General features: G+C 38.6%; 1 protein-coding gene across 4 annotated transcripts; it reads left to right on the plus strand.

Annotated features, from left to right (window-relative positions):
• Positions 1–1,819: 1,819 nt before the first annotated feature.
• Positions 1,820–24,255, plus strand: HERPUD2 (HERPUD family member 2). Of its 4 annotated transcripts, XM_027729099.2 has the most exons (9): positions 1,821–2,333; positions 7,910–7,987; positions 11,160–11,273; positions 13,274–13,431; positions 19,050–19,172; positions 19,485–19,808; positions 20,987–21,101; positions 21,434–21,583; positions 24,139–24,255. In XM_027729099.2, the coding sequence occupies exons 1-9, from the start codon at positions 2,187–2,189 to the stop codon at positions 24,151–24,153; spliced, it is 1,224 nt and encodes a 407-aa protein (XP_027584900.2). In that variant the 5' UTR covers positions 1,821–2,186; the 3' UTR covers positions 24,154–24,255. The 4 variants fall into 4 exon arrangements, with proteins under 4 accessions (XP_027584905.2, XP_027584907.2, XP_027584900.2 ...); XM_027729104.2 differs by lacking the exon at positions 7,910–7,987 and having other exon boundaries at positions 1,820–2,333; XM_027729102.2 differs by lacking the exon at positions 24,139–24,255 and having other exon boundaries at positions 1,823–2,333; positions 21,434–22,446.
• The last annotated feature ends 1,300 nt before the right edge of the window (positions 24,256–25,555 follow it).

Raw genomic sequence — 25,555 nt, forward strand, 5'->3', positions numbered from 1 at the left:
TAAAGGGAGAATTAGGTCTTGGGTGCTAATGATATTCCTGCAGGCTCCTTTTTTACCTTTCCCTTAAGAAGTTTGAGCTCCTTACAGTCCTGTCTTTATTAGCAAAATTCTCCGTGCCTCACTTCAGCTTAATGAAAAATCTGAATCTTTGGCATTAAAGGGACACTATCTACTGGAAAAATCAGACCTGTCTGAAACTCTTGTGCCTTCTGTAGTTACATATAGCATTCGAAGACAGAAGGAAATATAAGGAAAGCACTGTTTGTTTGCTCAAGAGACAATTATTTTTTATAATCATTTTCTTGTTTTTATTAAGTTAATGAGGCCAACTTTTATTGCAGACATCTTTAGTAGAAGTCTCATGCACTGAACTTTTCCCTTATTCATTGTTGTTTTATCCATCAACGTTGAAGGTTATCCCTTAAAGTATTTTCTTCCCAGAAAATGAAAAATCATGTAAGATGATTAAATTTTTGCAGTGCTCACCTGGAAATGCAGAACTTTATTTTATGGTTTTAGACAGAACTCTTGAGAACCATTAGCAGTCCATACTGGGACAAGTGTTGTTTAACATCTCCATTAATGACATAGACAAAGGGATCGAGTGCCCCTCAGCAAGTTTGCAGAAGTCACCAAGCTGAGTGGCGCTGGGATGCCATCCAGAGGGACCTGGACAAGCTTGAGAAGTGGGCCTATGGGAATCTCATGAGGTTTAACAAGACCAAGTTGAAGGTGCTGCACCTGGGTTAAGGCAACCCTTGTTATCAACGCAGGCCAGGGAATGAGCAGATCTAGAGCAGCCCTGCCAAGAAGAACTTGGTGGTGCTGGTGGATGAGAAGCTGGACATGAGCCAGAAATGTGTGCTCACAGCCAGAAAGCCAATTTTGTCCTGGGCTGCATTGACAGTAACATGGCCAGCAGGTGAGGGAGTGATTCTGCCCCTCTGCTCTGATGAGAGCCCACCTGGAGTGCTGCATCCAACTGCATCCTCAGCACAGGAAGGACCTATGGGAGAGAGTCCAGACCGCCAAGATGATTAGAGGGATGGAGCACCTCTCCTATGAGGAAAGGTAAAAGGAACTGGATTTTTTCAGCTTGGAGAAGGCTTCAGGGTGACCTAGTTGTGGTCTTCCAGTACCTGAAGGGAGCTTACAAGACAGATGGCGGACATGTAGTGACAGGACAAGGGGGAATGTCTTTAAACTGAAAGAGGGGAGGTTTAGGTTAGGAATAAGGAAGAAATTCTTCCTTATGAGGGTGGTGAGACACTGGCTCAGGTTGCCCAGAGAAGTTGTGGATGCCCCATCTCTGGCAGCGTTCAAGGACAGGCTGGACGGGGCTCTGTGCAACCTGGTCTAGTGGAAAGCATCACTGCTTTCCAGTGAGGTTGGAGGAAGGCAGGGAGGAGGGAGGCAGGGAGGTTGGAACTAGATGATCCTTAAGGTTCTTTCCAACCCAAACCATCCTGTTATTTTGTGATTCTGTGTGATTTTATGGCCTCCATTCCGGCCATAAAATAGCATTTCCTGACCTCACAAGGATATTTGGGGTAAATATAGAGAGGCGTTCCCACGCAGCGGTGACGGAGGCAAGACACACAAGCAACAAAGCTTTAATTCCGCTGCTAAGAAGTCTTTAAGCTTCCAGTCCTTGAGAACCCGCGAATGAACGTATCCAGCCGCGCAGCCGCCGCACACCCGCACCTTCGACCGGGGGCCTCCGCCTACGGCCGCAAACCGCCGGGCAGCCAAGCACAACCCCCGCCGCCATTGCGTCACCCCTCGCCCCCGCCCGGCCCGCGGGCGCCCCCCCGTGCCGGTCGGAGGCAGCGGCGGAGGGCGGGGGGACGCGGCGGCGGCACTTCCGGCCTCCATTTTACGCGGACGGCGGCGGCCGGAGGTTGGGGCGGTGTTGTGGGTAGAGGGGCTTGGCTTTGGCGGACGCGTTCCGGGTGCTGCGCTGTTCCCTCGCTCTTCCCTCTGCCGGGGCGAGGGGCGAGGGTGCGGTCCCCTGTGGCGGCGGTTCCCGGGGCGCCGGCACGAGAATGGACTCCCGCGGCTCCCCCGGGAAGTTCGCTCCCGGCCGCTGAACCCGCCCGCAGCCCCCCCGAGAGGTTCGAGCGGCTCCGTGTTCCCGGGGAGGAGGAGAGCGGGGCAAGGGCCGCCCTTCTTTCCCCGGGGGCAGCATGGACCAGAGCGTCGTGGAGCACCCGGTGACCCTCATCATCAAGGCCCCCAACCAGAAATACACCGATCAGACTATCAGCTGCTTTCTGGAGTGGACTGTGGGCAAGCTGAAGACTCACCTCTCCAAGGTGTACCCCAGCAAGCCGGTGAGTTGTTGGCCAGCCCTTTTCCCTCGCCTTGTCCGTAAAGGTGGGGCTGCGGTAACTTGGTCGCTCAAGACTTCTTTTGGACCCTGCAAAAGAAGTAAACAAGAGTCCTGCTGCTGAAGAGTGACCTGCGTGAAGGCAGTGGCTGGCCCTCTGCTTTCAGGGAAGTTGGCAGTATAATAGTGGCTTCTCTTCTACACGGTGTGAGGAGATCGCAGTGTAGCATCCTGAAAGGCGGTATCGCTAAAGATGCTTCCCAGTGCTTCTTATAGCTTTTTGGGGAACTGGGATTTAGGTGTCTCAGTTAACTGAATTTAAGACTATTTGTAAATGTAAGAGTGCTACCTAAAGTAATTACAGTATAAGTGATATACCTAAGGTTAACACCATCTAGTGAATTCACTGAGGTGTGGACTAGATGTTTATTAATAATATTACTTGAAACATGCAGCTGAACAAGCTCTGGATTTATTTCCTTATCTTTCTCTCTTTGAAAAGCCATTTTTCTTGAGGTTGTGCTGAAAATTCTCTGCACAAGTGTTTTACAAATATGTACGACAGCTTTTTTTGTTCCTGAGGATAATATGGTTTATTTGTGAATTTTTTAAAATTCTATATTTGGCAATTAAGAAGAGGCTGTGAAAAAAAACAACATAGGTAATAGTAGATAATACTGTACCTGTTTAGAATGGCAGTCATGCAGAACGGTGTATTTAAAAATTTGTTCCAGTATAAAGTGACTTTGCCTCTACACTGCAGTAGCATGTGGGGCCTAGACTTTGCTATAGAAAACATCAGAAAAAGGTTTAATTTATATTGGAAATTATTAGTATTCACCTAGTTCAACGGAAGAATTTTTTTTTTTGACGGGGGAAGGTAAAATAGTAGCTTTGGGTCTCAGGGTTTTTGCTTTTGGAGAAAGAAGAAAAGCAGTCAACAACTTGGGCTGTGTCACTGCTGCATTGAAATGTCAAGCAGGTTTGAGAGTTTGTGGATATAGTTATTGCTGTGAGTAATTCTCTACTGAGAAAGCCTGTCTGCTGTGAAAAACAAATATATGACTCCAGCTGATTGTTGCCTCTTCCTCCTCACAAGAATCTCCTCCAGTGACGTTTGTGTTTTAGCACTAGTTTTCTAACTCATCCTATGGTTTTGATAAATTGAGCTCCTGAAAGGAAGGATCCTTAAGGAACAAGAGGTTTTCATGTTGCATGTAGGCTTTGAACAGTAGTATAATATGCCTCTCATTATTAAGTGACTAGTTCAGAATCCCCAAAATTTTTGTGTTTAAAGAATGGTGAGTTTCTGTAGTGAGAATTATCTCAGTAGTTCCAATTTATTTGGGATTTGCTATACTTGCATTTAAACTAATAACTGAACACAGTATCTTTATTTCATGGAACCTTTCAAGGTAATAACGTGGGAGAGGAGAAGGATGTTTAATAGGATGGCTCCTATCTATAGTAAAATCAAGAAGTGTATTTTTGGCTTCTGTAACAAATGTGGATAGAGCCTTCCCAAATCTTCCTTCGGGAAGCCCAGCCATGAGAGATTTTTGCCTTGATATGCTCTTGATGTTGAGTGCTACTGCTTTTTTCAAAATCCTTTAAATCTTTGTGCTTTTAGGAGCTCCCTCACCCCACCCCTTTTTTTTATTCCTTTTAAACTAGATCAGTGTCAAAAGCTTGTTGATCAGATTTCTGTGTTCCCTGAATATGATAGGTCCTGGAAATAACTTCTATTACAATGCTATTTTAGGCAGAGTACACCAGAACACACTCTATGCAGGTCTTGCTGTGTTCTTGAAGTTAAGGGTGTAAAATAGAAATCAGTTGCTGTCACTGCTGTACGTTGAGTGTCAAGTTTTCGGTGTGACTTGAACTTCATTCTCGTTATGTGCCTCTGTAAATTAGTCAGTAAACTGATGGTAACTGTAAGTGTTGTAATTAAATTTACAATTTATTAAGAGTATATCTTCATAAAGTGAGGTGGTTAAAATAGGCAAATCAGAAGTTAGGCCTTGAGGCAGTGTTGTTTGTGATTTTTTTCTGGATTAATTTGTGTAAATGGCTTGCCTAAATACATAAAAATTTCAAATGTAGTTCACATTTAGATTGGTTTAGTTGTTATTAAAGTTGGTATACTTTGCAAAGTAAGTAATTTAATAAGGTAAATAGCTTCAAAATGGTATTAAATTAGTTTGTGAGTCCGTACTAAGATTCACATTCGTCGATACTTTTGCTTCCTGATTGGACCAGTTTTTCACACGTAGAGCACTGCAGTTATAATGCCCCTAAATGAAATGTTTATGTAAAATAACATAAAGTGGTTGTAAAACCAGCCTGTGTGTCTCAGTCTGGCAGATCACTGCACCTTCAGTGCATTAACCGCTACATCGATTACAGCTGTAAACTAACTTAAAGCTGCTGTTTCTCATTTCCTGTTGTACCTGTCATCTAGCGTATACTTTGTCTTCAGTTTCAACCAGATGTGGTTGTTTGGAATTTTATTTCCGATGGAAGAATGGGAGAGAGGCTGAGTGAACCAAAATAACATGTAGCTGAAGCAGTATGAAGCAGTATAGCTCAAGGATGGCCTGTGTTCCTGAAGGACATTGCTAGCTTAACTTAGGTTTGGTGGTTGGTAATGTGCTGGGCGTAGCTAATTTGGACTAAGCATTGGAAAGGAAAAGTGGAATTAAAAAGCACTGACTCCGGAATTCTTAGTTTTAAATACATTTTGGATTTTGAACTGCAAACTGTCTCCCATCTCACTCTAAACTTCAGGTTCTAGGAAAATTTTATCTGATGCCATGTGCTTGCTTCTGCAAATGGGGCCACTCTGATTATGTATTCCGAAGTGTTTTTCCATCACAGTTCAGTGTTTGGGCTAGCAGTGAGCACGCTGTTCCTTGAAACAGGAGGTATGGTAGTGAAAACTCTTCTGGCAGAGGATGAGTTGAATACCTTTTCCATTTACTTTGGCGTATATGTGAATTACTGTATTTTCACATTAATCACCTCTTCTTCCATCTGAATTTAAATGTTCCTCACTCCCTCCACATTTCAGAGTTCCAGGATGGCTTTCACCCTGAGAATTGCAAGTGATAATCCTGTAGTGCTCACATAGGTAATTAAGTTACATAGAGAGGAGTAAGGCCTGGTCTTCCCCCATTAATGTCTTTGGCTTAATATGATTAACAGTACTCAATATGTGTTTAACCTTTTCTTTCTGTGGTTTTGTAGGGAGCTGAAATGCATTACTGAAGGCTCTGTAGTCAGCTTTGAGGGGTTGTTTTAATCTAGCAGTTTCTCCTCTGTAAAGTATTCATATTTTAAAAGTTACTCGTATTTGTATTTAGGAAGATACCTCATTAGAAGAGGTTAAGGGGGGCTCATACATAAGGTACTGAAGAGAAGAATTTGAATTTACCATGTAGAATGCTGTATTATGAGTGGGACAGGCAAAAAACCATTCTGTTGCCTTGTTGGATGATTATTTAAAGATTTAGAGTTTGAGCTGATTTTGTTGTTCTGTTTTGGTTGTTTTAAGCACTTCTCTCTTCTAATTAATCCACAGATAATCTATCTCAGGACCAAGAAAAAGGATTCTTAGATTTTTCTTCTGACTGCACTGGTCATTCTAAAGCAACAAGTCTATAATTTTCAGGAAATTAAAGTTTTCTTTAATCTTGATGCTGAAAATTCTGTTTTTTGTTCTAAGAAGGTCTTTCCCAAATACAAAATGCAAGTAAGCTTACATTTTGTTAGCAGCTTGTTCCTGCTTGAAAGGAGCAATCAAAAAAGATATAGCTCAAAAGAAGTTAGTCAGACATGAGAGTTGGGCATTTCATGTTGGTGTTTTAAATGTAAATAGGAATAGTACAGCACTGATGTTGAATTTATTGCAGATTTTTATCAATTTGCTGTAAATAACTAGTTCCTTTTGTTGTGAAACTTATAAAAATAGTGTCTTATGTCACTAATTAAAAACACAGAAAAATGCAAACTAATATAGAAAATTATTCTTAAATAGAAGTGATAAACTGTTCTGTACAATATATGGCAGGTTATGAACTCACTTTTTAAAGACGTATTTAATCATTCATGGCTAGTATGAATTTGAGAAAAAAGTTAAAGCAAATGCTACTCAGATTTACCGAGTAATAATTTTATAATTATTTGCTTTAAGTATCTCTTTTCTGTTCTAGTGATATGACCATTTTTTCTAGATAAAAAAACCCAGTTCCACAACCTTCCTATATTCTGCTAAGTTACTGGGAATCTGTAGAGGGCTATTGCAAGAAAAAAACAACATCAAAACTTCGGTGAAAGCTTTTTCTACTCAGAGAGATCTGGGTCTTAGTTATTTGTGTCTTCGTATTTGCAAGACAGGCGAGTGGGCAGCAGAAGGCTGGGATAGAAGGAGAGGTGTAAGACGCAGTTTGTGGTGGGGAAATTTTTCAAATATTTCCTGCTGATAATGCGTGTCTGTTCCACTGATTTCTGCATTTAGCATTTGCTTATGTTAGTGCTGTCTTTCAAGTGATAAATGCTACTGAATTCATTTAAAGTGCAAGCAATAGTTAAACTGAACTGATCTGATGATTGGATTACCTTTAAAATTCTTTCAAAGTCGGTGAATATTTGGGAACTTTTTTTTTTTTTAAAAAGAGGGCTGTATATTCACACAGTTACAGCATTTTAATGACCCACTGGTGTGAAGACTATTTACAACTTTTTTTGACAGTGTGAACTGAATTGAGTGGGATTGAGGTTTTCCTTTGTTTTGTTTAACGAAGTAAGCTGCTTGCTTTGGTGTACTGGACATCTCACTGTAGATAGTTGACCTGAATGTTTCCTTTTAAAAATCATTTTGTTATTGAACTGTTCTACAGAATAGAGATGAAGTTCATACCATGTGAGTAGCATATCACTCATAAAAAAAAAATAAGAAATCTTTGTTTACTGTACTAAGTTATTTTAAACTATGAAACTGTAAGAATAGCAAAAAATGGTTACCGAAGTTGGAAGGCTACCTTAAAAAAATGCTTTTACTGTTTCATGTTTTTTTAATGCTTTCCTCCTTGTTTTCTCTTATAATGATTTTTTTTCTTTGAGGGTGTGAGAATGGGGGCCAGGACTAATAACAGAAATTCCTTGTTGAAAAAAATTGAAATTTGTGCTCTTTCATCATTCTACTAACTATTCTGGGGGGTGTTTTTTTTTGTCTTTGCCCCAACCACTTGTCCATATATATTTTCAGAAGGTGCCTGGAAACAGGAGCAGGGTAAAGAAAAATCGCTAAAAGAAAGGAAATTTTGAATATACTTGAAAGTTTTCTAGATCAGCATATTCCATGAAGTGTTGTTAATTATTATGACACTCTTACTGAGTGTTCAATAGCAAAATTCTTTTTCAGAATTAATTTGGACTTGTGAAGCCTCTGAAATGTTTTTAAGCCTCATTTTGGTGGTCGAACATCTAAGGGGTTTTCTCATCTGCAAATGTTATCTGCAGCTGTATACCTTACAGCAGCAAAAAAGCTAAATTCCTTTCTTTGTCCCCATCTCCTAGTCTACAAAGGATCAGAGACTGGTGTATTCTGGCAGACTGCTTCCTGATCATCTGCAGCTGAAAGATGTTCTCAGAAAAGTAAGCTTTATATAAACACCATATGATATTTGATCAAACCCCCTTTTTCTGGAAAATAGAAATTTAGATTTTTGTTGTTTAGCTTCAAATTTTCATTGTTGTATCGAGAAATGTAACTGTATAATGTTGATATGTTCTGGAAAATACATTTTCGAGTATCCCTTTTGCGTAGGATTGTGATACTTGTGGATTGAGGCATGCTTCTGATTAGTGGGAGAGCAAATAGGCTGTCTAAGTCCCAAACAAATGTTGTGTTGTATGTCACAGAACCATGGAATAGCATGGGTTGGAAGGGACACTTATAGATCATGTAGTTCCAACCTTACTGCCATGGGCAGGAGCACCTTCCACTAGACCAGATTGCTCAGAACTCCATCCAGCCTGGTCTTGACTTCTTTGGACAGTTACCACTGTCAAAATGGAATAAAACAACATATTTTGTTGATTTGGGCCATAATTTAATTTCTTGTACAGACTTAAATCCAGAACTTACTTTAAGAATGGCACTTATGTAAGCAAATTAATATGTAATAATATAAATATGTAATAATTATATAAATATAAATATGTAATATATTAAATATGAAACCCCAGAATTCTAAATTCCTGAATGGCTTCTTGGGAAAGCTGTTTGTCCTATTTCTGATTGTCAACTGTTAACCATTCCTGATGATGTTTGAAAGTTTGACTCTTAATTTCTTTCTTTTTTTTATTCTGTTGGTTCCTATTGGAAAAAAAATAATTCTATTAATCTAATTTTGGATTCTTCAGTCAACATTTAAATCCTAATCCTAAATACACATGACGTCTCATGTAGGAGATCTTGGCATGCATGCACTTGGTTGTCAAACTGCTTCAGATAGTTTGGAATGATGCTACCAAGTAATAGTGACTTCATTGAGTTGGTGAAGTTCTTAGTTTTAATACTTAGTGTGGAGGAAAATCTCTGAAGGAGAATGGTGCTTTAGTGAAAGTGGGCAACTGAATTTCAGTATGAAGGATGGAGAAACACATGCAGAGGAATCTTCAGTATTGCTTCTGAAGACTAACACTGCTCTTACTTTATAATCTTTATTCTGAAATAGAATTTATTAAATGGGATTAAACTTCTTACCAAAAAATGGTTTCAATTTTTTATGTATAGGTTTACTGGAAAACTGAAGCTGGACTACTACCAAGCAGCATATGTCCTGTACCACTTTAAAGTTCAAGGAAATGCTTCTATAACTTATCTCAAATCTTTGTTTTGCTTGTTAAGGACAAAATGAAGTCTCAGTCCTTTAAATTCACTTGGCCTGCTTACAGCAGACTGGTTTTAGGAAACATGATTTCAAACTTTACTTATGTGCTAGAGGAGGAGTTTTGTAACTAATATCTTTTTTTCACTATACAGGGGCTATGCTTAACTTTAAAGGCATTTTAGTAGTTGTATGCCTTGGGTTTAGTTAAAGAAGTTTAGTGAATTTGAAAACACAGCAGTCTTAAGCAGAAGTTAGAAATTTGTGTTGGAAGAAGAGGAGTTTCTTGTGCTCAGGCTTTTAAGAACTTTTTGAAAAAAGGTATGATTACACAAATTCAATCTCATTCTCTGCCATATTCTTCCTACTGGATTAGCTATGAATTCCTAATATTATCTGAGGATTTACTAAATCTCTCAGTTTAGATTTGTGATACTTGCTCTTTGATACTGACCAGTGTGATTTCACTGATATAAAATACCTTGAGGCTGGAAGTTATGGCACTCCCCGAGCATAGTGATGTCCAACACATTATGTACGAATAGAAGTATATTGCAATAAACTGTCACATTCAATAAAGCTGTACACTGTAAGCTTACCAGTGATATGTCTAGCTTCCCTTGGCTTTCCCAAGGCATAAATTCATATCTAGGTAGAAGGTGACTAGTTAGGTTAAAGGCTTTTGACGTGGTCAGAGTGCTGATCACCCGTGCCAGTGCTTTCTGATCCTTGCTTACTATCATGGACTGGTAAGAAATTACACTTAATGTAGTAGTGAGGCTGTGCTTGGGGTTAGGAACCAGTACATGTGGAGGAGTTTAAATGACTGTGAGTGCATCAGCTATGCCAGCAGTAACACACAGTCGTGTATAAAAGCACTTTTTTAGTTTTCTTTATTTCTAGAGATTAAAACTTAAAAAGTGGGTAAATGGGTGTTTTAACATTTTTTTTTATGGTTTTAAAAACCTTCTCCAAACACAGCATTTCTAAATGTCATCTTATGAAAAACAGCAGCTTGCCTGCACCATGCTGATTTCAGAAGAGGACAGAGAGGTATTTTGTTGCTTTTCTTGTTTAAAATTTGGTTACTGAGAAAGCTGCAGTGTGCAATCTAAATACGCAGTCAGAGCTGTTCTGTTGCTATGGCCATATAAGGGGGTGTTTTAATTTGGTACAGTGAAATAGCTTCAGATGGAAGTTGTTATGGCATCCATGTAGAGGGGTGAGCATATTCATGCAGAACTGGCATGGGCATGCTGACACGGCTTCAAGTGGTGCCACTCATTTGCTTCCTCACTTTCAAATGTTTAGGAATACTCTAGCCCTGTGTAGCACTTTTGAATAGCATTCCCTGAGTGTGGAATATCTACAGGGGCTTTCATTTGGGTGTCTTCAGGTTAGGCTTGAGCCAAGCTTAGACAGGAGTGAGGTGAAGGCAGTGGCTGGTACGTTTTTCTTATCTTGGTTTGCTTGTGGAACTCCAGCGCCTACATTTTTCATGTACCCTTATGTTGTTATTGAATAACACTCTTCATTAGATCTCAGAGCGAATGTAAGTGTTCTTAACTTTGGGGAAACTGAGCCCTGTAAAAGGTTTGAACTTTTTCCAAAATACAAGTTAAAGCTTGTGATATACTTCCTCATGTGTCTCCCAGGGTTCTTCCATTGGTTCTGCTATACTGCAGTTCTGGGGAGAACTGGGGTGTTAAAATGTTCTATATGTTGTTGTGGACAGCTGCCAAGAAGACATTAGCTGTGAAACAGTAGGATTCTCTTGTGCTAGGCTGAAGTGTTGCTGTATGGTCTCTCTGTCTTGTATAATGTTTCTTTAGTATTTGCAAATGCAACTTTGAAAGTGGATTTTTAAGGACAGTTTTTGCTTGAAAATTTCTCAAATATTGTTGCTTTAGCTTTTCAATTTCTTTAATTTTTAGCAAGATGAGTATCATATGGTTCATCTGGTATGTACTTCCCGGACACCCCCAAGTTCTCCAAAACCCAGCACCAGTAGAGAAGGTCACGGAGCTTCAACCTCCAGCAGTAGCTCAGTGAGTTTTTTGTCATGCGCAGGACATGAATGTCTTCTGTGCTAAGGAAACTTTCCATTAATTTCTCTTGTAACTTTTTATATTTGACTATAAAATACTGTGTTGAAAGTAGAGCATGCCATATGAATTTGTACAATTAGACTTGATTATTTAAGGGCATAATTTTATTTAAACAGATATGACCCTTTTTTCACATAGTAATACAATTATGTTTATTAGATGATAAAGCACTACTTTTTCTAAGCTGTTCTTTCATTTTAACACTATATTAAAAAGTACATTTTCCTTTCTCTCTGTATCCCTGTCTTTGGCAGAAATTGTGCTGTGTATTCAGAATTTTAGAAAAACTTAAGTTCAGATTTATTTTGTGAAAATTTGTACCACTGAAGAGAGACCAGTGGTACAACCCTTGTTGTGAGATACAGGTGAAACTTGGCCAGGGTTTATTGACAGGAAATGGTCAGTACTTATGCATGAGCTTCGAGGTAGTCATAGTATCTGTAAGACAGTGAGAAGTAGAAAATGTTCTTAACACTTTCGTTAGTTAAGCTGTTAACAGAACACGTTTTTTGACTGTGATTTGAGCCTTGCCCTCTTCACACCCTCCGAAAATGATGATGATCTTTGTACTGTGTTTTAAGTGCAGTTAAGGTTTCTGTTGTTGACTTGGTAGTCATTACTGTAATTCTTGAGTTTTTCCAGAGTCGGCAGTAGCACTAAGCCACCCTCGAAGGTTAGTCAGAAAGGGATGTGTACAATACCATTGCAGGTACTTTGCATCAGAGGTGTGTTGATTGTCAGCAAACCGAAAATACCCTTCAGTAATAAGCTGTCTTCATTCTGCTATTGATAGGGTACTGTATCAGACTGCTGTGTGACAGTCAGAAACACAAGCAGTTTAAGCAATGGTAGAGAGGGGACAGTGGTTGAAACATGTTTTCAAAGGCTGTATTTATATCTGTTTGCAAGCAGGACACGGGGCCTCCTTTGTGATTGTTTCCTTGCTATGCAGATCAGTTGGCAATGTTGTATTTGAAGGCAAGTATGCACAGTGTTAGGTTCATAATACTTTGAAGGAAACAGCCTAAATGCAAAGCTTGAATGGCTCTTGTCCTTTCCTTTGTTTTTCATTTTTACTCCCCCTCCCACTGTCTAGTGGTAAACTTTTCTTGTTTTCCTTTGTAGGGCAAATGTGATATGGATGTCTTAAATAATTGCACCTCCTCACTTCCTGAGTTGTCCAAGTTGAAGATTTTCTACTGAGTAAACATTGCAGTAATTCTTAGCAACAGGATTTGAGGCTTATTGAAACTGAAATAATGCATCTCAGTGGCCAAATTGTAGTCTTGTTATGGTGACAAACAATTTAGGAGCCAGCTGTTGTTCTACTTCCAGAGTTAAGTATTGATTCTTGGAAAGTATCGAAGATCTGACACACTAGTTTTAGGTGTGTTTTGGAAGCCTCAGTATTTCCTAGCTGCTTCCGTATTAGCATTGGCAGCCCTGTTGCAGCAGAGAGCACAGCAATTTGGATTGGACAGCTGGCACAGTGAAGAGGATGAAGAGTAGAAGGGGTAACTGAAGACAAGGATAGAGGAATGGTATTTAAGTCACTGCTGGCACTGTTGTCTCTCAATATAAAGTCATATCCTGAGGTTGTAGTTACTGCTGTTAATGATAGGCACTAGAATTTTTGTTGCTGCTAAATATTCTTTCAGTTAAGTTTTAGTTTGCCTCAGCTTTTTGAAACTGTGATTCCCAGCAACTTGTTGTTTTCTCTGTAATCTATCAGGTGTTGAGCCTTTCTGAAAGCTTTTTTTTTTTAATATGTGCCCTAAGGCTTGTCAGAACTGATAAACCCCCAGATGACTTGCTGGTGCTTATATTCTCAATAAAACTTGCAACAAAACATTAAAGCAAATAGTTTTTTAAGACACAGTAGTAAATCTTGGTAACTGTGGCAAAAAGATCCACAACCGCAATTTTATTTTATTTTCAAGAATTTAGACCGTTCTGGATCAACTGCTGCCTCACCCACAAACCAAGAAGCTTCATCTACATCTTTGAACACTAGTGCAGATGGAGTGAGGCATCGTAATCTTCCACAAGCACAAAGCAATCCCACACCGAGCCACCAGTTCCCTTATTTAATGCAAGGGTAAGTGAGACTGGAGCAATCCGCAGCTCTTTGATACTTTTTAAAGTACTTCAAATGTTCAGTTGCAGTTGGGTTTCTTTCAGTCTGCAGAATGATTTGGCTCTTTCATCTTGAAGCATAAGTCACATTAGAAACATTTTTTTCATATGAAAATAAGTGGTTTTAGCCAGGAGTCAGTCAAAGAAGTGTCCTTGGTGCTCCTTTTCAGGCTGCTTTTTTATTTTTTCTTCATGCTGTTTGCCCTCAACTTTGCGTGGACAGAAGTGCAGCTTTAATATACCTAGTGGATGTAGTTAGTAATGTAACTGATAAAATTATTGCTTCTGGTTGTTTTTTTTTTTTGTCCTTTATTCTAATAGTCAACACTAAATTCTTACCAGAATATGATGGTTCTTAGTTTTTGACACGTAAGAGATGTAATTCTTCACTTTTTCATATTGGATTCAACTGTAGAAATGATCTGCGGGTGTTTTGAGTATATGTTAAGTGCTTGTGTATCTACAACGGCATGTTTAAGTATTTTCATGCATACCAATGAAATGTAATTGGTGTACATTTGTAGATCAGATCTATTATTATATAACTACCAAAATTCTGTCGTTTGTTTTGCACTTAAGAAGCTTTACTAATTTTAACCTATATGGCCTTTGCAGCTGCTTAAACATGTTGTTGTTTTTTTCTTTCAAGGGGAAAACAGGAGGATAGTGCATTCTGAGATGATACCTGTCATTTCCTCAGGGAGCACTTTCAAGTTTTATTTCTGACAGGGTGTTCTCTCAGTACTGTAATAGATTCTAGAAACTTATTTGAATGTTGAAACAAAAAACCACCAAGCTATGAACCTGCTAACAGTAACAAGTGTTTCTGTTGCTGGAAAGAAAACAGATATCAAGAACTGTTGAAAGTTTACTTAGTTTCAGTCCAATTTACAAGATCTAATTAGAGTTACCTTGGACTTTACTACTCGATAGTTTTCATCCTGCATTCCTTCAAGTTTTTTTTTATGTTCTTATCTGAAATGTCCTTTCTGCTGGGAAGAAATAGTATTTGCAGGGGATGGAGCACTTAAGTTATGCTGACCATGTACATCTTCACAGAAGTGGTCATACCTGGCTTACTGTCCAACCTAGGTGAGACCAGAGGTTGACTGTCAAGGCTGCTGTTTGGTGTAATGTATATTAATTCTGGAAGCAATTTATTATGTGTTGTGTAAATGGCTAATCTGTAAAAAAGTTTTTAATGTTTTTCTGATTAGCTTTTCACATAGATGTACTTGGGTTTTTGTCATGCATGTTTATCTGAATAGGCTGTGAACTTCAAAAAGGCAACAGAGCCATTGTTAAGTCTTTGGGCTGAAATAATTCAATTGAAATACAGTGGGATGTGTCAGTTTGGAAGACACTGCTGCCTTTGAAAGAAAAAGTAATTTAAAAGTCAATTAAAAATGACTTGCTATGTCTGGCATGTAATGTGAGTTGAGAGGAGTGGATCTGTAGACAGAAAGATGCTGAGAACCTGACATCAACTGCACATATTTCAGGGGTTTCGGTCTTATTTGGACTGTCTCTAGCTTGGTTACCTGGAATAGGGTCCTGTTTGTGCCTGAGGTGCATTCGTAGTGCACCTAAATCACATGTTTTGTTGTTTTTTTGTAATCCACAAGGAATCTAGACGGTGATGCAAGAGCATTCTGTGGTGCAAACAGAATTGTAGTAAGAGGAAGTGATTCAAGGTTTTTAGGAGTGCATTCCAAGTCTTAACAGAAATGCCAAAATAAATGAACCTTAAATAGTCTTAGGCTTTTTTTTTAAAGTATTTTAATGGAATGCTATCAGAACTTAAAGTAGATATTTGTGGACTGCTGGGCACCAGCTCTGCTCAACTCCAAATGATCTATGCCCAGTGCCTGCCGTAGTCTGCTTTCTTCTTGAAAAACCTTTTTTTTTTTTTTTTTTTTAATGCTTCAGTAATCTTCTCAGACGCATCTGGTTTTGCTTTAGGGCATTGCTGCTTGTATTCCAGCAGTAAGAAATGCCCTCTTCTTTTAGCTGCTCTCTTTAACATCATTTAGGGCAATGAAATCTAGCTTTTATGTAATTTATACACAGATTGAGACTTGTTAGGAACAACAAAGATTCATAGCTGAAACTGGCATTGCTTTGTGTATTTTCATGACCAAACACTTCAGTTCTAGCTGCATGATGAACTATAGGCACTAGTGATAGGGAAAGGTCTTCAGGTATTTGAAAATACATATGATGGTCATTTTTTTTGAGCATTTTGCAATGCTTCCATTAGTAAACTGATTTTTACAAATAAGTAACATGAATGTTAAGTGATTAAATAATGGTTTTGATGGTTTTTCAATTCCTGGCACAAAGCCTCAGTAAGTTGAATAACCTTTGGGAAAATAGCATTTAATTCAGATTGTTTAAATATTACAGAGGAAACAATTTAAAACTTTCTTTTGCTTTTGAGCTTTTGCAAATGCTGTTTTCTAAAAATCTAAACTTGCGGTGGGACGGGGCAAGTAGTTTATGTATCTGCCAAGTTAGTCTTCAGCTGAGGAGAGCAAGCACAGCATTGTCTGCTCTTGTTGATCAGGGCCCCTGCTGTGCTGTGCAGGTACAAACAGAACAGATGGCTCGGTCCTGAGACGGCTTGCATTTCAGATTGGAGAGTACTTGGAAGCAGTAAACAGACAAGAAGCATCAAGGCAGGGAGACTGTTTGTCAAGTGTGGGTGGCCCCTCCAGTGAAATGTTTTCATAGTGTACACAGTCATGTTTGAAAGCAGATAACAAAATTACATACTGACAGCATGCAGTATGTTGTAGCACATAAATACCTTGCTGCTTCAGTCACCTTTGCTCGCTGTATTTTTTTCTGAGTAGCAAATAACGTAGAGGAGGATATTGAAATAGTACTTGAAGTTGATATCCCAAGCTCATATGAGATGTCTGTGGGTCAAGGTTAAACAAACCCAGTTATTGTCAGTCATGCAGCTTTTGAATCTGAATAAAAAGTCTTATTTTCCACTAGTGGTAAGCAGTATATTCATGATGATCATAGCTAATTAGTCTGACCTTACAGTCAAATTCAGTGCTGGTTAGCTCATTTTGGGTGTTTTCCATAGACCAAAAGAAATAATTCTGAGCTTTCTAGCCATCCTAAGGAGCATGTGTCTTTTCAGAATATTCCAAAGCTGTCTCTACCATTTGAGCTGTTTTCTGGCTTATCTGTTTTTCTATTGCCTGCTCTGCTTTGTTGTCCAGTCTTTGAATACCTGTACAGATCCTACAGATCTTCTTTGCTCTTGTGCTCTTGTGCTGTTGCTGCCACTCTTCTTCCTACCTTTTTCTCCTTTTGGAAAAAGATAAGGAAAAAGTACATGCTACTTTCCTTTTTCTTTAAACAGCAAGCTGGCTTGCTTTGCTGAGAAGAGCTTCTTCCTTTGGGGAGGTTCTTCTCACTGAAATATGTTACACTGTTTGGAATTGTTTCTGAATTTCATAAGCTAACTTAATGCCCTGACAACTGTAATAGCTGTATAATTGACAACATCTGCTTAATTTTGATTTTTGATGAGCAAACAAAATACTGCTGTGCTAGTTGTCGTTCTAAGCCTGAAGCCTGTTGTAAGCCAGTGTACTTTTGCTTATTAAAGGAGCCCGATCTTGGAAAACTTAAGTCTTGCTTTTCAAATAGACACATCTCCTAGAAAAGCTATTGGAAAAAAAAGGAAATTCAATAGCCCACCAAAATATTTGAATGTGAAAGAAAAGAACATGACATAACTCATCTTTTGTGGTTTCTCATGTTTTGAGTGGTTACTTCATCTACTATTAAGCTTTAAGACATCAAGAAAGCAACTTTTGAAAGAGTTTGGAAGAAAGGAGAGACTCAAATCTGGTAATATTTCTAAAAGATGTATCTGTGAGGGCGAGCTATTAGCCTGAGGCAGCTCAACTTTTGTTGAGCTCAACATAGCAGTTACAAAGAAGAACCTTAAAGTCTTTATCTGATGAGGAAAGGAACTGGGTGAATTCCTTCAGAATTCACGCAGGCAAGTTGGGTAGCACTCCTTACTGGTGACTGAGCTGACAGTGATACTGATACTGATATTCTACCTGCTTGAAATTGAGACACTGCTCAGTGGTTTGTCTCAGCATAGTACTTAATGACCCCCATGCAGAATATTTGAATTGTTTTCTCAATTTGAGAGTCAAATGTTTTATGAATTTTGGAGGAATCTTATTTCTCAAAGTGATTGCCAGTTCTGGGGATAGAAAAACACATTCCTAAAGCTTGCAGCTGTAAATCATGATTAATGTTTTTCAGTAGCAGCTTGACAACTTTGCTGCTTCAACATGTTAATTATGCATAAATAAATAGCATCAGCAGGGCTGCCAGTTCACCCTTTCAATTTTTTAAACAAACCTAGAGTATTGCCTCTGATTATCTCAGTTTGTATTTGGTATCAGGAAAGTAATTTTGCTTGCTCCCCCCTCCCCATTGTCAGAACAGGTTATAACTAAATACAAACATAATAGTTTTAGCAGAGGTCATGGAGTTGCATGGCAGGCTCTTGTCCAGAATTACAGTGAAATGTTTGTTCATGCATAACATGGAAAAAAAAGATTTCAATGTCTTCCCCCATCTTTCTTTCTGGGCATGTCGTATATATCTGAATGCCTGGTAGACTAATGAATTCTCTTGGTGATATTTTTGCAGGGAGTGCCTTACTTAGGGAACAGGTGTAGTCTGCAGTACAATTACAGCAGTCTCAGCTTTTGCTTCCTGCAGTCTGAATAAACTTTTCTTCATGCTTTATACTCTTCATGCTGCCCTGAAAGATGTCCTAGTTTACTACAGTTCACTACATCAAAATCTTTTGGGAAAGAGTTGGAAATCTTGCCAAAACATGCTATGTGCTCTAGGAGGTAAGAGAGGCTTAAGAAGTCTAAAAGCAGACAAAACCAAACCTAAAACCTGCATACAGGAATTTTACCTCTTTTGCATGTGAACCAGAGCTAAACCATAGGGAGGAGAATCACTTAATGCTTGAAGTATTCAAGGTGGGGGGAATATAAATCCTTTACAGTGCTCTTAGTGACAGTCTTCAGAGCTGTATCTGTTTGTTGTCTTTGCTCATATTCATTTGTTCACATCTTTGATCACAGTAGTACTTCAGGTATTGCTTCTAAAAGAAAGCTGTAGAAGATAGTAAGTTTTCCCTTTACAGCTCCTGTAGCACCTTTAAGGATGACCCCTGAACTTAAAAGGAATTGTAGGGAAGAATTTCTGCAGTTAACACAGTTCTTGAAAAATTTTCAACATTGTTTTGTCCCAGGGATGCAGCTAGTGACAGACTAAGTACAATAACATAAGTACTCTTTCTGTAGAAATAACTTTGCTTATTAATTTCTTTTATGAAAATATAGTGCTTTTTTGGGATGGTTTACATGATCTCACTACATGTTGTTTGGGTGTTATTTCAGTGCATTATTTTAGGGGGAAAAATGAGAGGAAAAATGCTCCTTTGTTTTTTTTAATAGTAGTACATTTTATAGATGTAGCAATTTAGAGCTGAATATTTTTCTTTAAATCCTTCTCTAGCACTATAGGCAACCAGTTTCCAGGCCAAGGTGTTCCTGCTGGATTTTCTTTGTATCCTTCCTTCAGTCCCTTACAGATGATATGGTGGCAACAGATGTATGTACGTCAGTACTACATGCAATAGTAAGTCTGTATTATCTTAGTACTGAGTTACACTAATGGAAAATAATGTATTAAATGTTGTGTGCAGGATCAAAATGTCTGTTTATTTTGTTTGGGTCTGTTGTTTTACACTTAGTTTTGTCCAGCAAATTATGAATTCCAGCCTTAGATTGGAATTAATGTATTAGTAAGTAAAGATCTAAGGGAGAATGCTGTTTGTTTTGACACGTATTACATGTGAAACTTTGTTTTTACTAGTGTAGAAAAGAAGAATAGGCTTAGTAATTACAGTGCATGTTTTTTGACAAACCAGTTTTATGTTTAAAATTTTAGCCAAGCTGCTGTTTCAGCCCAAGTGACTTCCAGCACGGAGCCAGCAAGATCTGCAGTTGCCCAGGCTGTCAATTCGGAACGTGCTCCTGCAAATGAGCCCGCAGCAGTGCCAAACGTAGCCGTTCAGGAGAACAGGCCTGTAAACCCAAATGTTCAGATGAATGCACAGGGTGGCCCAGTAGTGAATGAAGAGGACTTCAATCGGGACTGGCTGGACTGGATGTACACGTTCTCTAGAGCAGCAATTCTTCTGAGCATTGTATACTTCTATTCTTCTTTCAGTCGATTTGTCATGGTAATGGGAGCCATGCTGCTGGTTTATTTGTGAGTACCACAGTTGAGTATAGCTGCAGATCTGAGATGTGGAGTACAGTGCTAAGGTATAATCCATTTAAAATTAAAAATTACCCACGTGCAAAAGTTTAGACACTGCTCCTTTGCGATAGGGTGTGTCTGTTAAAAAAAAATAAATTCAAACAAGTAGACAAACTGATACAAAGAAAGAAAGAAGTAATTCTCAAAACACTTTTACAGTGAGTTGGATGCCACTTATACCTGAAACACAATGCTCTTAAATGTTGGTGACATTAATAGGTCAGTACTGTAGAATTTTGGGATGAAAATTTAGAAAGGCTGAGAGTAGGGAAGTTCATCTACATAAAGCATATACTTGCGTAAACTTCTTGGATGTGAAATGGCAGAGCTAAGCTCATGTAAATTTCAAAAATAGCTTATGTGATCTGTGCAGTAAATTTTGTTAAAGTAGTGATACTGTAATGGTGGGTACTAGATCTGGTAGAATTGCAGGGACTTAAAAAATTTTTGCAACATGTCGTAAAGACCTAAGTGCACGCTCTGTTTCATTAACAAATATTAGTACTGTTGTCATCGCTTCCTTTTGCATATGAAAGTACCTTAGTGATGTAAGTAGAAGTGGAAATCAACAGTAATGCTTGATATTTTGGACTGATGTCATTCACTGAGAGTTTCCTTACATTGTAGTCTCAATCCTCACAAGGGCTGGTCTGTTTTTCTTACAGATAGGATAGTTAAAATCAGAATGTAGACACTTGAAAACATGGTAAAGGCTTATTTAATTTACAGTGGCAATGTGGTTCAAGCCTTAGCTGAAGTTTAAATTCTTTTTTCCACAGAAAATCAAATTTAAACTATGAAAAATTAAGGCCGCCTTTGAAAATTTATATAACTTAAGTACTTAAAAATGGGGAGGATACCCAAAAAAAGTATTCTACGTATTTAGTCACCTAATCATGGTACATTACTCCCCTTCTGGAACTGAGGGCTGTGAACCCTAAGACCCTTCTTAACTCAGACACTGAAGAATAGCCATTCAATGTAAAAGTAAGAATTACAGAAAAATAGATGTAACTTCATTCGTTCAAGAGTACTTAAAGAATTTACTGAAGTAGTTAGCTGTAGCAGAAAAATCTTTTTGTTCCTTTCAAAAGAGAGGTTTTCAACTGTTCCACTTTCTTACGTAGACACCAAGCTGGATGGTTTCCCTTTAGGCAAGAGGGAGGCCAACAACAGGCAGCCAATAATGCAGAAGTGAACCGTGATGGGCAACATGCAAATAATCCTGATCTCGAAGAGATGGTGAGTAAGGGCAGACATGTCTTTTGAGACTCCTATATATTATATTGTAAAGTATATAACACCTGGACAGAAAGTCAACTTTTATGAAATGGAGTTGATTAATCAGAAAGGTTTCAGCGTTGTCCTCAGGTTGTGCCTGCTGCCTAAATTCTGTATTTTTCAATTCTGGCAATTCCTGATTGTCTCTACTTCAGTCACAAACTTTCTTCGTGCTAGTTACTTCAGGAGGTTTTTCTGAGAGAAGTCACTTAATGTAGAAAGATACTGCTGGTTACCTTGTGTCAGAATTCTGGAAAGAAGCAGTTGAATTGCTTCAATTTCTGTTTTTAAAGGAGCGACTTATGGATGATGGGATTGATGAAGACAGTGGAGAAGATGCAAGTGAAGATGGCAATACTGAGCAGCAGCCTGGATTCATGGCTTCTGCTTGGTCCTTTATCACAACCTTCTTCACATCACTCATCCCTGAAGGGCCTCCACAGGTTGGCAATTAAAGTGGAAAAGGAACTGTGTCAGGCAGCCTCAGTAGCCATACGTAGAAGTGGAGCAGATTCTAGAGAGTGTTCTAAATACAGTGCAATTTCTAAAAATTTATAATGTTATCTTTTTGATCATGCTGTACAAAAATGTGTATTTTTTTCTTTTGGCTTTCTCATGCATTGAATATTTTAAGCACAAGTGGACTACTAAATGCTTTCTTTATGATTCTTCTTTTTCTGAAGAATAAAATGTAAAGATATTGGTCTTCCATGTTTTACTTTAATTTCAAATATGTGTTATACTGAGGCAAAGAGCTTGTACTTAATCTGCACCATTACCTCTTTAAAGAGCTGTTAAAAATACAAATGTTGGCAGACCTTTCTAAGTGCTGTCTGTTTATCTGAATAATGTATCTTGTGTTAGTTTGATGCAGGGTGTGAATTCTTAAATGGGATTTGAAACTTACAGCATTCCTGAGAGAATGCTGTAAACACAAGGATTGATTTGTTAATGGCATGTTGTCTTCATGCCACAAACTACTAAGCCACTTCATTTAAAAGCTAAAAGCTTTTTCTTGAGACTGTACTGAAGTTTGTTAAAGCTGGAGGTGTTTGACAGCTCTTCAAAGACAATTGACAGTGATGGGATAAACCTTAAATGTCTGATGCATACAGTACTTTTTAAGGACAATATAGCTGCTCTGGGGTAAAACGTGTACATTAGTTTTTTTAATAAAAACTGTTATGGTAACTCTTTTGGATGTTTATATGCATATTTGAGTGCAAACGGCTAAGTAGTGCATCATTAAGGATGAGGATATGATGAATTTGAGAGTGGAATAAACTTATCATGGTGGCATTACCAACACTGACTAAAGTGATGTGTTTTTAGCACTGACAGCAGACTATCTGTTGTTAAACTTAATTAACCTAATTAAAACTGAGAAAAGGCAAATGGTGCATGAGATATCACAATGCGATGTCAGGTTTTCGGTTGCTCTCTTAAGACTTTCATGGCTAGGCTTCGCGAATGAAGATTTTAATCGTAGTCAAAAAGGTACATTTGATTTTGTTCCTAACTCTAAAGTTATCATGTACTATCTAACTTAAAAATGGCTGCAAAGATTCTGTTATACTACAACTAAAGGAAAGTCAATCCAACTTTCCAATTTCAGGGCAAAGTTCTTGAATAGGTCTGAACAAGTGAGAAATAGGGATTTATATTATGCTTATGTCAAACTGCTGAAGCTATGCAGCAAAGTTTTAAACCCAAAGAAAACATTTAAAGTTTTAGATTCTGAAACATCTGTCAGGATTTCTAGGCCTTACCGAAAGCTGACTCAATTGGAAAAAAAGAAATTCGAACAATGGTTTTAAACTGTTTAAGTTAAATAGAATGTTTTTTGAGTAAAAAAATATTTCTTACTTAGAAGTGTGTGAGAGGAGGAGAAATATAAATATAAGTTTTATAAGCATCAATTATTTTATTTGCTGTATAGGCAGCAACGATGAATTAGTCATGTTTAATTATGATGACTTCCTCCTATTTTTGCTATGGAAAGCTAGTCTCAGTTTACATTCTTTGCTACATAAACATAAAATGTGTAGACCTTGTCCATGAAATGTTACCTTTTTAGTTTGTCGGGTGGGTCTAACTGGACTAGTATTTAAGGCCTGTTAAAAAAACTTAGATTTTTAAAGGAATGTCACAGGTGGCAGTCTTGGATGTCATAAGACGTATTTCTGGAATGCTTGGGAAGAAGTTTCATCTGTTTGACCTGTGTGTTCTCCTTCCCGCTTTTACCGAAAGTACATTTTTCTTTTTGTCTTGGTATCTGTAACCTGAGCAGTTATGACCTACCAATATCTAGTTATTGACAGCCATTTGTTGCTTCTTATTGTCATTTTTGAGGTTTCTGTTTGTTTTCCATGCTGTAGGAAGCAATTGGTGGAAGCTATCTGTTGTTAACAGACTAGATTAAGAAAGCTGCTCTTATGCTGTTAGCCCTGGTTTGGTTAAAAAGTGTGGAATTGTTCCTATTCAGACAAGGATAAATGTGTTGACAGGTTTCACGAGGTTGAAATAGTGAAATGGGAGATCCTGGCAGTTGGTTAGGTATTGAGGGAGATGTTCTAAGAGTTTTAACTGGAACACAGAGCTGGAGCAATGAGTTGAAGAGGCCAGACTTCCAGGAGAACATCTTAAGGTCATTGAACCTCCCGGCTTCCGCAGCTTACCAAGATATGAGCAAGGGAAAGCAAAATTATGGTTACTGAGGGAAATCAGTGAGAAGTAACAATGAGATATGAAGCGTTACCAAAGAATTGGAGGCAGGAGCCTCCAAGAGAAGGTGTGATGATGAATAAATACAAAGCAAGCATTGAAAAGCAGATTGAGGTAAGAGAGGTGCACTTTTCAGAAGAGGAAAGAACTTGATGAAGGCATTGTAGGATGTGCCCCAATACTGACATTCTGTCATGTATCTGTACATCACCCACTTCTACAACTTTGAATACAGAAAAAGTGATTAAAATTAATTCTTTCCCTTACCTTGCAGGAAGACGTGATATGACAGATAACCTACATTTAGAGGAGTCCATGTATCTCATAGCAAGACTATGCCGACATGTGCAATGGCTTCATGATGTGTTAATAAAAAGACACGCCAGAAACAGACACAAAAGTGAAGCATATTCCATCCATAATACTTCTTGCTGTGAAGAGAGAGATGAGATCAGCAGTGCTGATGGAGCAGGTGTATGAAAAGAGCAAGACACAGCAACTCTTTTGCATTATTTCTTAATATTGTGCTTTGAAAAACACTTTGCAGCCAGTGTGTATCCACACATACACCTCCCTTGACTTCTCAACTGTAGTTTACATCAAGTTTAGCAATGCCACTGTTGGCTTAACAGGTTGTCGTGGTTTAACCCTAGCTGACAACCATGTACCATGCAGCTTCTTGTTGACTTCCCCCTTTCTTCCTTCCCTCATGTAATAGAGAGGAGAATCAAGAAAAAAAATCCTAAAACTGATGGACTGAGATAAGAACAGTCTAGTAATTGAAATAAGTGAAATATAATGATGATACTAATAATTGTAGTGAAAAGGGGAGAGAAAAAAACCAAGAAAAACAAGTGCTGCACAATGCAGTTGCTCACCACCCTCAGGGATGCCCTGGGATGCTCAGGGATGCCCTGTCTCTCTCTGAGCTGCAATTGGCACAATTCTGGATAACTCTCACACTTTATGTACTGGGTGTGACATTCTATGCTATGGAATATCTCTTTGGCCACTTTGGTTCAGCTGTCCTGGCCATGCTACGTCCTAGCCTCTTGTGCACCTGCTCACTGACAGCTCATGGGAAGCTGAGGAGACCTTGATTTGCAATTGCACTGCAAGACATCAGTGTTGTTCTCATACTGAATCCACAACACAGTACTTCCTAGTACCAGCTAATAAAAAGAAAGTGAACTCTAGCCTAGCCAAAACTAGGACACAAGTGTAACATGAACTGGTGAATTGTTGGGTACAAAATAGTGGACAAAGGGGTCCTTATTCTCCCATTGTGAGCTTGCAATCTCTTCTTGATGCTACTGTTTGTTTTGGAGACCTTGACAGGCACAATTGGCTTTCCAGTTGCTCACTGTTGCCCATTAATTCCCATGACTCAGAGAAATTATCACACGGTACTCCAGGAAAAGTTTGCTTCTAAGACATCACTACCTTCTTACTATTGCTGCAGCTGAAGGAAAAAAATCCCCAACATTGTGTGTGAGGTTTGTAATCTTAACTGCTGCTGCAAAATCACTGATGCTTCTGTCAGATGGTGTGATTAGTCATGTTTTGCTGCTTGTTTCCCTGTGCGCCCTAAAAGTTTTCTAGTGTAATTCATTTTTTAGCAGCCTTTGCTATTGCAAGGAAGCAGTTCAGAATTTACCCCAGTGATTGTGAACTCTGACCTATTTTTGTGT

Source organism: Pipra filicauda, unplaced genomic scaffold (genome assembly GCF_003945595.2).
Source record: "Pipra filicauda isolate LSUMZ 115617 unplaced genomic scaffold, ASM394559v2 scaffold363_size724302_pilon, whole genome shotgun sequence".
Taxonomy (NCBI): domain Eukaryota; kingdom Metazoa; phylum Chordata; class Aves; order Passeriformes; family Pipridae; genus Pipra; species Pipra filicauda.

Coding starts and splice junctions, on each gene's coding strand:
- HERPUD2 (XM_027729099.2), top strand. CDS start 2,187: ATGGACCAGAGCGTCGTGGAGCACCCGGTGACCCTCATCATCAAGGCC. Junction 2,334..7,909: donor AGGTGTACCCCAGCAAGCCG/GTGAGTTGTTGG, acceptor CCCATCTCCTAG/TCTACAAAGGATCAGAGACT. Junction 19,173..19,484: donor CGTCAGTACTACATGCAATA/GTAAGTCTGTAT, acceptor TTAAAATTTTAG/CCAAGCTGCTGTTTCAGCCC.